General features: G+C 43.6%; 1 protein-coding gene across 3 annotated transcripts in view; it reads left to right on the top strand.

The window, feature by feature from the left end:
• Positions 1–14,157, top strand: part of LOC146775817 (FH1/FH2 domain-containing protein 1-like) — a 2,636,482-nt gene that overhangs the window by 2,439,214 nt on the left and 183,111 nt on the right. For all 3 annotated transcript variants that reach the window (XM_085639988.1, XM_085639986.1, XM_085639987.1), the window contains one exon: positions 136–328. In XM_085639988.1, the coding sequence (XP_085496114.1) occupies positions 136–328 (193 nt within the window). The remainder of the gene's footprint in view (positions 1–135; positions 329–14,157) is intronic.

Here is a 14,157-nt window from a genome sequence, read left to right as displayed (position 1 = left end):
TGATGTTCATTTAAAGAAATAACATAACCCAGGGTATACCTTTTTTATTAATAAAGTTAATGATTTAAATGGAAAGTTTATTTAATTTTTCAGTATGTATTTTCCTTTTTACATATTTCTTGGCTTTTTCTCTAGAGTTCACTCTTTTTTACTCTTTATGGGGTATACACCTAATGCTGTGCGAGAGATGAAAGTGACTAAGTTCTGCAAAGTGATCAGCGAATTTGCCCTGGAATACAGGACGACCAGGGAGAGGGTGCTGCAGCAGATTCAAAAAAGAGCACAATACAGAGAAAGGAACAAGACACGAGGGAGACTCATCACAGAGGTGAAGACCACACAACAAATGTGCCTCTCTGCTTTATGCATGTTGTTTACAAGTCAACTGAAAAAGTTATGCAAAAAACATGGAGCATATTGATCAGAATTTCTTTGACGTGCATCCTTACAAGTTCATCTTGCTTGACAGTGCTACTGTGTGCAACACCTCTTGTTACCAAATGTTTAATATATACTGGGAGTAGGCTTGTGCTCTGTCCAAATAGTAGTAGTAGTACTTCCTCACCACATGCTGTTGGCTTTTGGTGTAACATGCCATCTCCTATGAAGTGCTTGCATTCCAATGCATGATGGACTGTTTTACAACTAAAAACTACACTAAGTTGTGACATTCTTATTTATTTATATCATGTATACATAAAGAAATCCTTTTTGTCCCCGCTCCATAGAACTTTTTTTATTGTTTTTTTAAGACTCGTGTGTGAGTCCTGATTGTAGGATGACCGCCATATTGAGCTGTCCTGTTATAAAGCAACAAAAAACTCCTGGCAGCTCGATTGGGGTCATTCCTCTCCGATCTTCTGTGTCTCGTGTCAGAGGAAATAACACAAACACTGAGCTCTTGCTTTTTTAAATTCTGCTTGCAGACATCTGTGGCCAGTTGGAATGAGATACCATTTCTGTTTGAACGGAATATACCATTAGTATGCACTCTAAGTTCGCCTACCGTACCTATCAACCTTTTGCAATGGGTTTTTTTTCTATTTTATTGAGGTTTTAGTGACACATCAAACAATAAAATCAGGAAAAAGGAACACCTGAAAAATGGATACTATCATAAACATGCACAGCCTCTGAAATGTAGTATTGCGAGGGAACAGAAAGTGGTTGTTCATATGGAGGTAATATCACTTATCAGTCCATGTCAATAAGAATGATGGGTTTGAGATTGCAAGGGACATATAGACCAGTGTCCAACTGGTGAGTAGTTGGCAAAGTCTGTGTCCATAAGAAGAGTCAGACATAACCTCAATACCAAGGAGGGAGCAAAACAAAAAGAGGATTCCTCTGGGTGTCGTGCTGTAAAGTGGAGGGGGCGGAGGTGTATTGTTTTGCACTCCCAGATAATAGAAAATACCGCCCTCCCACACGGAGGCTCAAACACGACGAAGCAATAATAACAGCACACCACCACATGGAAGGGATTTCACTTAATAAAATGAAACACATCAAAGAATAAGGCATGGGATTTTATTTATGCAATGCTCTCTAACAGAAAGGCTTTCCCAGATGTCAAATGAACAGCATTCAAATGTATATTATATGACTTTGATGAACGTTTACATGTAAAGATATTACTATTTTACCACCAGATAGCCGTTTATAAACTGCATTTATATTAAGCTGTATTAATGAATTATTATTATACAGTAGCAAGTTTTAGATATCATGGATCAAATGATCCTTCATTTATAACATACATGTTATTTATTTTGGCATTTTTAGCTTTTTTACATTCTTGGATTGAATGTTTTTTTTAGATTTGAAATGCCATTGAATTATGGTCCATATCTTACACTGGTAATATAAGTCCAACTCTTTGCATTCAGGCGCATATTCATTAATGTATTTATTATATTTATACAATCAAGTGTATTGTAATATATGCACTGGTGAATACTTTGTATTACGTTCAGGCATTATGCAGTATGTCTTCGATGTCTACTGTTTGAACAACTGTTTCTAATTTGCACTGGCACTTTAAATACTGGTTAAAAAATACGCAACTCCTCATGTGATCAAGGCCCGGGTGGGGCGGAAAGGCGTCATGGCGGCGATGCAGGGCAACAAATAAAATATTTTCTGCACGAAGAACTTTTGGGTCCGCGTTTGTCTGTCCGGTTCCATGTGGATGTTTTCAGACGAAGTCTGCGATTTAATAGTACCGACTTGCTTCAGCGGTACCAGCGGTAACCCCTCCTCTACTTTGGGCGTCGTGGCAGGAAGCAGTTGGTTTTGGTTGCACCAGAACTAGAATCAAAGACTCCAGTGTGGAGCACACCACGCAAAGCCCCTGGACGCTGGAAACCTTTCCTACCTTGAAGCCGAAATCGAGGTGACAGGAGTTCTAGGACCGGATCGCTATAGGATATTCAGCGAAGGTAGGAAACAGTTAACTGTCCAGTTGAGGTGTGTGTGCATTTTAGACGCGAATACTGATTTGTGCGTCTAATCTTGCTAATTATAAATTCTTTATTAGCATGAGTGACAGTGTGTGAGTAACTCTATGGATGAGTGGCGTTGTGTAACAGGATGTATAGGTTTATGAGTACATGTATGAGTGACTGTATAGGACTGTTGGTGAATGAGTGGATGTGTATGTGGATATTAGAATTACTGAATAGGTTATAACTGGTATTGGTATGTCCATTGTTTTTGAAAATGTTAGTTTCTATTTTTGAATGTGTGTATCAAAGGTTGTATTAGGGTGAGAGGAGGTCTGCCACTCTATCACAAGGACAATGTCATCAGTGATGTCATTTGAGATGTCATCAGTGATGTCATGAGTGATGTCACTGACCATGTCATGAGTGATGTAATATGTGACGTCATCAGCAGTGCATTGCGGGTGCGCGAGTTATAGTTAGCTGAACTAACTATAACGGGGGAATTTCAATGGTTTTGTACGAGTGAAAAGTCCAGCTAACTATAACGCCCCTGAAACCATTGGTTTTTTCAGTGAATTTCTAAGGTTTTTTAAATGCTATTTCCTAACCATAACGTGCCTGAAACCTATGGTTTTTTCAGTGAATTTCAAAGGTTTTTTAAATGCTCATTTCTAACTATGCCTACAATGATAGGACATGTGAAGAAATAAGAAAAAACGCACAGAAGGAAAAAAAAGAAATGCAGAAAGAAGCAACAGAAGTCCTCAAAGACGAAGAAAAGTGCAGGAAGAAATATAACGTGCAGAAAGAACAAACAGAAGAGCAGAAAGAAGCCTTGTTGCAAAATCATCCTGTACCCTCAACTTTTTCAGACGGATACTGGTGGTAACTGAGTCTGACTAACCAGTCCTAGAGCCAGTGCTATGTTAAATGACACTTAGAATATAGTGAAAACACCTACTTACACTAGGGAACACTATGCGTTGGGGTCCCCCTGTGATTAGCATGATCTCCTCTGTAAGCCCCTAGTATATAATAGGGCAGGGGGATTAAAACTACCTCTCCCCTCCCTTCCCCACTGTGTAAACACGCCCTGTGGCCATTTTAAGTTGGGAGATTAAGTCCCCTTGAATCCTGAGGGTCCCTAGGGTCCAACTAGCCCACTAGGTACCTCCAGTAGGCGCCACAGAGCTGCGTTGCAGAGAGATGTAAAAAGGGACATGGCCTAGACCACCACTCTGCAACGCACTTACTGGAAGCACCTGGTGGGCTAGTTGGCCCCCAGGGTCCCTCAGGATTGAAAGGGAATTATTTCCCCAACTTATAACGCGCCACAGGGCGTGTTTGCACACATCACCTCAGGCCCCTTCTCCTCCCTTCACCACTGTGTAAACACGCCCTGTGGCCATTCTAATTTGAGAGATTAAGTCCCCTTGAATCCTAAGGGTCCCTAGGGTCAAACTAGCCCACTAGGTACCTCCAGTAAGCGCCACAAAGCTGCGTTGCAGAGAGGTGTAAAAAGGGGCGTGGCCTCAGAACACCTGTCTGCAAGGCAGCTCCCTGGCGCATACTGGAGATACCTGTTGGGCTAGTTGGCCCTCAGGGACCCTCAGTATTGAAGGGGAATTAATTCCCCAACTTAAAACTCGCCAGGGGGTGCGTTTGCAGAGTCCTGCAAGGAGGGGGCGTGGCCACCGGCGCGATGCCGGTCTTTTATTTATTTTATTTTCTTAAGGAGGGGAGGCTGTGTGGCCTCCTTTTTCTAATTTATTGGCCTTGGGGACCCCATCCCCCAGGGCCTGCCCCTAATTTTTTTTTTAAATTTTTTTTTTGGGAAGGGGGCAGTGTGGCCCCCCTTCCGAGGCCTTAATCGGCCCCGGGGACCCCAACCCCTAGGACATGTGCTTTTTTTTTTTATTCTTTAAGAGGGGGGCTGCGTTGCCCCCCTCCTCAGGCCACGTATGGCCCCAGGGACCCCATCCCCCAGGGCCGGCCTTTATTTTTTATTATTTTTTTTTATATATATTTATAGAAACACCTAGGACATGCTGGACAAACCGTACATACCTATCACCATGATGATTTGCGTGATATTCATTAAAAGGCGACTATGCATACAATGAATCCACATGGAATGTATTTACACCGCTAGTGAAGCTCTGACATGTCTGACGCCCTACTGTGCCTAATCCCGGTGCCCCCGCCGGTGGGTACTCTCCAAGTAGACACCCTTGTCGTTTATTTATACAAACATGGGTAGCTATTGACGAGCACATTTAATACACACGCACACCAAGCCATTCAAAGGGGTTTCGACAAAAATTCAACCAAGAAACCCCCCTCACCGTTAATAAAACACACATCCAACGCCGGATGTGTAATACTTTTTATTTTACTCTCTGGAAAGGAGACAAACCTCACTTGAGAGTCACAGCGTTCTCCTGGCTGAGCCCAATGCTGTGTTACATCCACCAGTGCCCGCCGAGTGCCACACACCTCTGTGTTGTATTCCACCAGCTAGTGCGTATGCTATGACTCTCTAGCCCATGTGCACTGTAACACCACCCCGTGAATATGTCATGCCACACTTGCCTTTGCACAGGTTATATTGCCCCATCTAAAGTGCCTTCCTCGATGCCTATGTTATAACGCACAGCGCTATGCCATACATATTACAATCTGGGATCCATATCTTTGTCACAGTGCATTTGCAACATTACACTCCCCAGCACATATTTTATATTACAACTTTAGAGACTAGTTAGGTTACACAACACTGCCCAGTGCATATTACACTCCAAGGTGCATATCGCATAGCACGTGCTAGTGCCTGTGCTATCTCGCGCTCTCCAATGAATCTATCATTGCGCACAATGTCTTGCATATTATATTTCACGCCCCGGTTCACCTTATATCACACTTTTTGGTGCATAGTTTATACCATACACTATATCTAGTTTTCATTTTCAATCGTGCTCTCAGGACTATATTCTATATAACACTGCATTCACCTACCCTTTTCACGGGCATTACATTTTGCGATGGGGGTGGAGGGTCAGGGGGTGTTTCTGCCAAGTGAGTCCAGAGTCACAGTCACAAACGTCCTCTTCTTCCTGAATAAAAGTGAGATTATGCTGGATACTTTTTCATATTTTAAGTAGTTCGCACATTTTAAAAACAATAAAGTTCCTAATACCCGCCTTCTCTGAACAGTTAGCTTGCTGCCCCATCCACCTCCTCCCTAACCTCTGTTGCCTGAATCCATGGACTAGCCTCCTCCCTCCTGCCATGCATGGTCTGATGTGCTGCCACTGCCCTCCATTTAGCATGATGTACCAGTCCACTCCTCCTGCCCTCCATTGCCCAATTCTATTCCCCATCATTGACCTCCTGCTTAGCCTCTGTGCTAAGTTTGCTGCCCCTATTCTCCTTCCCCCTGCCCTCCGATTACTTTGTACATGCCCCTGCTCCATCCTTTTTGCCCACCATGTTCCATGGACCTGCCACTCCTATCTACTCTGAGTGTTCTGTTGAGCTGCATCTCCCCTCCCACCTGCCTAGCATTGTCAGATGCCTGTAACCTGTCCCTGCCACCTTCACCCAGCCTGTCACATTCCATGCCCCTATCCCCTTCCTCCTGTCCTCCATTGTCCTTTTTACTGCCACACCCTTCTGCCCTCCCTGGTCTGTTGTGCTGCAACTACTCCTCCTGCCTGTCCGCATGGTCTGTTGTGAGGCCCCTTCCCCTGAACGCTCTCGTCTGTGCCCAGGTCCTGAACCTCCCTTCTTTCCTCCATGGTCCTTTGTGCATGCCCCTGCACCCTCCTTCTTGCCCATCATAGCCATTGTGCTGCCACTAACCCTCCCGCTTGCCATGCATGGTCTTCTGCGCTGCCACGGCCCCTCCCACCTTCCCTGTGTGGTCAGCTAGCTGCCCCTGACCCCCTCCCACCTTCTCTCCATGGTCTGTGTGTATTCCATCATAGTCTCACTGTTGCTCTCCATGGTGTATCTTGCTTCTAGTGCCCATCCTGCCTGACCTCCATGGTCATCTTGCTGCTCCTGCCCTGCCCCCTTGGCCCCAGCCCTCTGTTTCCATGTGCAGACCCCTATTCCCTCCCTCCTGGCTTGTCTGTTCCATTGTAATGCCCCTGATCCATCCCTCCTGCCCTTTATGGTCTGTTATGCTGCAGCTTTCTCTCCTGTCTGTCCATTATGGTCAGCTAGCTACCATTGCCTCTTTCCCCTCTGTTCTCTGTTGTCCATGTACATGGTCCTGTCCCCTCCCTATTGCTTTCTATGGATTGTTGTGCTGCACTCCCGTCCCGCATGCCCTGTGTGGTGTATTGTGCTGCTGCAAATCCTGATGCCTGCCCTGTAGGGTCAGTTTGGTGCAACTCTCCATGTCCCTCCTGTCCTCTGTTATCCGAGTCCATGTCCCTACCCCAATTCCTCCTGCCTTCCATGATCCAATGTACCATACTTGCGAACATTTTGAACTTGGTAAGAGGGAGATTTTGAAAAAAAACTGGGGTATTGATTTTCCCCTTTGAGTTACATTGAAAAAGAGGAGATTGTAGACAGGAGACAGATCAAATAAAACCCATTTGAGCTTAAAAACATTGGACGTTTCCTGGCTGAATCGGGTCTGTTGGCATGTATGGTTGTACTACCACTGCCTCTTCCTTCTGCCCACAATGATCTATTATATTGCCTCAGCCTCTCTTGCCAGTCCTGTATTGGTGGTTTGTTGCCCCTGCCCTCCATAGTCTGTTGTGCTGCCACTGCCCTAACTGCCTACCCTGTGTGGTCAAATTGTTGCCTCTGCACCCTCCTACCTGCCTTCAATTTTCAGAGTCCGTGTCCCTGGCCTCTGCCTCTCAACAGTATCCTAATGAACAACTAGATTGCTAACATTCTATATTTATTACAAAAGTGTGGAACGCCTGATGTCATCTTGATATAATCAAAACTGTAATACCTAGAGCATTTCCTTTAGAAATTACATATATGAGAGGGTCTTATTTGCATCAAAATTATGGTTAGTGCTCTAAAAAACTTAAATGAGGACATATTTTCTGAGTTTTCAAATAGAGACAAAGCACTTTTAAATTTTTTGTTATCTTTGTTTTTTTATCCAGTTGACCACTTGATTAAATGTTGCACTTAGGGGAGAGGATGTGGTGTTACTTCCAGAGCTGCAGACTTTGCAACTTGGGAACCAGGTTGGAGTTTCTGCTTCAGCTCGACATTCTGTGATTCTGGTCAAATCACTTAGTCTTCCCATGTCTACAACCAACATGAATTTGTTCTTGTGTGATGTAACCAATGCTCATGTAAAGCACTCCAATACCTGACAAGTCTGCACTATATAAAAATGCAAAAACACAAAAAATAACAAGTGTTTTGCACACTTCTGTCATTGGGCTACATGTGGGCTACATCTAGGTGATATTTGTGCTGCATTTGGGCTCTTTTGTCTCTGGTGGCCATCTTGGGAGATTTATTTGTTATGAAGTTACCTCATTTACTGCAGTCTCCTCAGTAGGAAATACTTTCAGTTTTTTACTTTGATTCCATCAAGAAGGCATTCAGATGTGTCACACATTTGCCATAAATTCAAAATGTTAGCACTCTAGTTGCCCATTAGATCACTGTAGTAAAGCTACTGCTCACCAGGGAGGTCTGCTGCTGGTATTAAAAGTGCATGTTTCAGTCTGCATGTCAGAATTTTTTAATGAAATAGAAGAGGATTTGAGAAGTCACTCAAAATGTGCCCTAATTTTTCTTTCTACAGCACTAATCAAACTTTATATGGCAAAATGAACCCCCTCATTTTGTTCCTTTTTAAATTAAATGTTTTAAGAGTTACCACTTTATTTCAATCAAGATGGCTTCAGGTGTGCAATACGTTTGTCATAAGTAGGACTGTTAGCGCTCTAGTTGTTCTTTGGAACCCTCTGGGAAGCTGCAGTAGAACACAAAGGAATCAACTGACAGTCTCTGCCCTTGTTGGATGTACATGTTTTACGGAGAGTGTCAGACTTCATTCTCACATGACTGAGAAAGATAATGTGAATTTACAGAAAATATGCTCTCAGTTTAGCTTATAGATCACCTTCCAAACCTCTGTGGGAAAAGCATGAGAAAATAGTTTTCTCTCAAACATGATTCATGATATCCCAGCAGAAGGCTTTTTCACATTGTAAAATCACCTTAGAACACACCACAATTCCTAAAATGTGTATGGTACAATCAACAAATGATTTATAATGTAACTAACGTCTTAAAACCTTCTATTAACTGCAATGCTTTGTAATGAGGTGCTTTCATGTATATTGGTCCCAAGATGGCTGCCAACACTTCATGGATGAAGTACTGACAGCCAATCAGATCTCACGATGAGATGTGTGGTTAGGCTCCGCCCAGATATATATATGTGATTTTACTTTTGATTTTCTCTGGAACTACTGAACGGATTTACACCATTTAACCAAAAGGCACGACTCTGAACCAAGGGCTACCTTTTTGCCAAATTTGGTGTAATTCCGTTCAGCAGTTCGGGCTGTAGCTGCGAGTAAAGGTTCCTATGGAAAATTGCATGGGGAAAACACGTTTTGGAACCCCCCTTTTTTCTCAGCCCCCGCTTGACAAATCACCCCGTGACTTTCAGGATAGGAGCGGACTGTAGCGCCCCCCCCCCCCAGTTTTGAGAATTTTGCGAAGATTCGTCAACCGGCGCCAAAGTTATTCAAAAATGAATGTTGCGCATTTCCTATGGATAATAGGTCCTAACTATAACTATCTACTGGCAACCGCCAGTAGGTAATATATATATATATATATTCACTGAAAAAACTATAGGTTTCAAAGACGTTCTAGTTAGAAATTAGCATTTAAAAAAACCTTAGAAATTCACAGAAAAAAACATAGCTTTCAGGGGTGTTATAGCTAGCTGGCCATTTCACTCGTACAAAACCATAGAAATTCCTCCGTTATAGTTAGTTCTGCTAACTATAACTCGCGCGCCCACAATGCACTGCTGATGAAGTCACATATTGCATCATTCATGACATGGTCAGTGACATCACTGATGACATCACTAATGATATCTCAAATGACATCACTGATGACATCATCCAGTGAATGTGGTTTAGTTTGAAATTTTAATATGTATTATATATATACCAATCTGTATTGAAGATTGAGTGGATATATAACTGTCTGGATGGAGGATTTAGCAGCTGTCTGACTGTCTGTTTAAGTGAGTAATTAAACGTGTCTCACTTAATACATGGATTAGTAACTAAACTATGTGAATGTGTGCATCAGTGTCTCTGTTGTTGTATAACATGCTGCATCAGTTGGTCACTAACTACATGAGTGTGTATATTAGTTATTGATTAGTTGGGTGAGTATTTGTATGGGACACTGAATTTGTGTGTGGTTGGATGGGGTGTGTGTAACTCTATGCATAGATGTGTGAATGGTTGATTCACTAGGAGTATAGGTTTAAGAGTGCATGTGGAAACAGTTGTTTGGGTGACTGAGTGTATTTATTTGTGTGTTGGTGAGCGAATATATGTTTTAGTTGTACATCTTCAACAAAGTAAAAAAATAAAAGGCATTGTATGTGAGAGTTGGTGTATATAAATAAGTATGTGTAAGAGTCAGTGATTGTGAGAGTAACTATATGAATGAGTGTTTAATTGTAATGGTGATTTCTTAACATATTAACTATGAGTTACTATGTGTTTGAATAAATGAGGTGTTATTGGATAATTGTGTAAGTGAGTAAATGTAAGTGTGATTAATTTTTTTCATGAGTGAGTAGGATGACTGCATAACCGACTAAGATGACTGCTGATGTGTCAATGTCTATATATGTGTATAAGTGCATTTGATAGTGTTCTATTAATTAGTGACTTCATGTATAAATGATTCTGTTGTTGAATGGGTAGTTGTGTGTGTAGACTTAGGAATCAGTGAGTGGTTATGTAGTAACTGGTATTGGTGTGTCAATGGTTTCAAATATGGTACTCTGTATTTTACAGTGAGTGATGAAAGGTTATACTAGTGTATGATGAGGTGTATCAGATTGTCACGTAGATGATGTCATCAGTGATGTCATCAGTGATGTCATTTGAGATGTCATCAGTGTGAGAAGTTGGCCTGGCATATGCTGTCCTCTAGTTATAGGGGACACCTGGCACCAGTCCAATTAGAATCTTATTGATGATAGGTAAAAGACAACCTTTAAAGAAAGCTATCCTAGTGGTAGCTGTGGAGAGCAGCCTTCAGGCTAAGTCTTGAAGGAGTGTTAAGCTTAATGTTTTACCATAGATAACCTTGAATAACCAAATGAAAGAGTAGTCCACACAGGTATATATGTATTTATTTAACAGAATCGCACAAGTCTCTTTATGAGGCTAGAGGTAAAGATACATTTCAAACCAGCATTTATAGATACAATAAATAGCACTGGAATCACAGGGCCCCAGGGGGGGACCAAACCATATATTAAAAAAGTGGTATAAGAACCACGACAATTCTACAGACAATGCCTAGGGCATTTAGGATTGCTTGCCCCTTTAGAATCCACCCACAGTTATGAGGAAGGGGACCCACGGGAGACGCGTGCAGTGCAAGCAGCTGCTTTCAGGATCCTTATTATAGCCTATGGAGAATGTCACGGTTTGATTTAAACAGATTAAAGACACTTCTAGCAGGATTTCAAAGTTAAGGGCTTAAAGTTAAGCCTTTGAGGAGCCCACTACCACGAGAGTACCGAGGTACCACTGTTACCTGCCCCAGGGAAGCCGGGTGCATAGGTCGTTTTCGATGTCGGGTCGCGGGCTGATTTTCAATGGTGAAATGGTCAAAACTGCTGCTAGCCAAAAGCGTTGATGATTCCGTGAAGAATGAAGTTGTAGATATTGAAGAGAAGAACCTAAAAGCAGAGGGGACAGAGTCTGGGTCACGGCACAGTGACCAGGGAGCTCAAAGGAAAGAGCCCTTCAATGTCGGGTGCTTCAAGTTGAAAGAGGTGTAGCTTGGATCTGCAGCCACGGGCTCCAGGAGGCTTCAAGGAAGGCCAGCTTCTGGAGGGCGACTGTCCCACGTCGGATGAGGGTCGCTGCAGTGTTAGTGTCCGGATTGGATCCACTAAGCCTTGGCAACCGCAACCCACGCAAGATGAACAAATCAGCTACTGGTGCAGACCCACGAGGTCTGTGAGAGCTCGCCTTTGGAGAGACTGTAGAGCAGGCCTAGAGCAACCAGGGGAATTCTTGGAAGTCGAGATTGTCCTCCGCTAGGGTCCACAAGTCGAGAGACAAGGGACCGCGGAAGGCAGCAAAATGGAGTGCGTAAAAGGAAGCCCAGGGGTCACCGGAGGGGGCTAGGGCGCTGATCTTTGGCACAATTGCTGCTTGGTGGTTGGCTCAATAATGGGCCAAAGCACAAATTCCCCACTCGTCAGGGTCGTGTGCTATGCAAGAGGTGGCCGGTGTCCTGGGGTATCGGGGAATCTCGGCACCCACGCGGTCCACGGTGCTCAGACTTGCTGTGCACACTCACTGGCCTCTGGGATGCTTGGGAAACCCACCTCAAGGTTTCTGGAAGTCGTCGAAGTCCGAAGGAGCAGCGAAGTTACAACCGGGTCTCTTGCAGTGTTTCCGGTGCCTGCCAAGCAGGGGGATAACTCCTTTATCCCAAGGGAGATTTCTTCAGTCCGCTGGGCAGCAGCTCGTCGAAGGTCAAGTCTGTAAAGTTCAAGATTAATCTGAGGCTCTGGGGACACAGTATTCACCTTTAGCCCCAAGATTAGGGAAGGGGCCAGATCAGAGCCTGCCAATGAGAGTTGAGGTGGGAAAGGGTGGCTACACTCACTCCCCTTTGTGTTTCCCGCCTGGGCGATGGGCAGGATGCCCCTGAACCGGTTCCAGGCGGTGTATGCAGAATGTAGGAGCTGTAGCTGCCTACGTGCAACTCTGAAAGGCAACATATGGTGCACCCACCCTGTTCCAATCCACATATCCTGTCTGGGGAGGTGCTAGCACCTCCCTGCCACAGGAGCCCTATTGTCCAGCTGGCGAGGCTGGGATTTTCCCCAGCAACAGCCAGCCAGAGTCGTGTGGGTGGCGGGTAGTAGCCATTTTGTACTATGTGTGCACTTTTAAATTGGTGTCTAAATTCTGCCGCAGGGGGGAATCGTGCCCTCATGCCCATGGCTGGACTGGGGGTATGATTCCTACATGTTTGACACCAAACACTATATGGTTCTGTGTAGCCAATCTCAAGTTAGCACGCTATCGCGATAGGCTTATAATGCGGTTAAGAGTATATGGTATGGCTACACTACAAACAACCCAGCAATGATTTTACGAAGGTTGCAGAGGGGCCCTACTCAGGTAGGGGTCCCCCCTCACACATACCTCAGCACCCTGCCTTGTAGGATTACCAAGGCCTGCTATAGGGGTGACCTATGAGAGTATATGTGCTGTAATGGGGTTGGATATAGGGTACCTATATCCCTGTAAGGGGTGCTAGCACCACCTTACCCAGACTACAGTAGAGGTCTGGTCGTGTCAGTTTGTATGGCTGTCCCAGGGTGGCACAATAAGTGCTCCAGCCCTGGTAGGCCTACTGGGGGACCCATGCCCTGGGTACCTAGGGTACCATCTACAAGGGACTGGTAGTGCATCCCCAGCATCCAATTAGGTTGTACCTAATGTACTAACATCAGTTTTAAGGAGAAAGCAGATAGGCTGGGGTCCTGGATAGCAGGATCCCAGCCAGACTAGTCAAAAACCACTCAAATACCAGGCAAAAAGTTGGGGGCAACCATTAATCAGATTCCACCTTCCTACAATCAGTGATTTCATCAGTGATGTCACTGACCATGTCATGAATGATGCAATATGTGACATCATCAGCAGTGCATCGCGGGCGCGCAAGTTATAGTTAGCAGAACGAACTATAACGGAGGAATTTCTGTGGTTTTGTATGAGTGAAATGGCCAGCTGACTATTACACCCCTGAAACCTATGTTTTTTTCTGTGAATTTCTAAGGTTTTTTAAATGCTAATTTGGAACTATAATGTCACTGAAACGTTTAGTTTTTTCAGTGAATTTCAAAGCTTTTTTAATTGCTAATTTCTAACTATAACGTCTCTGAAACCTATGGTTTTCTTCAGTGAATTTCAAAGGTTTTTTAAATGCTAATTTCTAAGTGTGATAGTAGTTATACCTATTTTTTGTACTGATTTTCTACAGTTTTATAACTGTTTATTTATAAATATTTTATTCATTAAATAACATTAGATATTTTTCTGAAAATTGCCCCAAAAATGTTAAAAAAAAGTCGAACTGAAATATTGATTTAATTTTTTATTTTCTATATTTTTATTATTTTCTTTATTTTTTTAAATTTCCAATTTTTTTCCGGAGTCGCGCACTCAAAGTGTTCACATCACGGTGGGTGCACGGATTCTAGCCGCCATTTTAGAAAAGTCGTGAAGGATCTGCGTACGGTGTGCGACGGCTGCGTGTTTTTCAGTTACATCATACACATTTAATATTACGTGATGTGCGCAATTGGTATGCGACCAGTCCGTGACTCCTGCTCCCGCGCATTCGCGACACATGCGCATTATTGTGCGAGATGCTTGCGTGGTGACGGGTCCCGCGTGACGTCGCATACGTGCTG

This window comes from Triturus cristatus, chromosome 12, assembly GCF_964204655.1.
Source record: "Triturus cristatus chromosome 12, aTriCri1.1, whole genome shotgun sequence".
In the NCBI taxonomy this organism is placed as follows: domain Eukaryota; kingdom Metazoa; phylum Chordata; class Amphibia; order Caudata; family Salamandridae; genus Triturus; species Triturus cristatus.
Note: the sequence above shows the minus strand (reverse complement) of the source record. Positions and strands in the feature narration are given on the sequence as shown.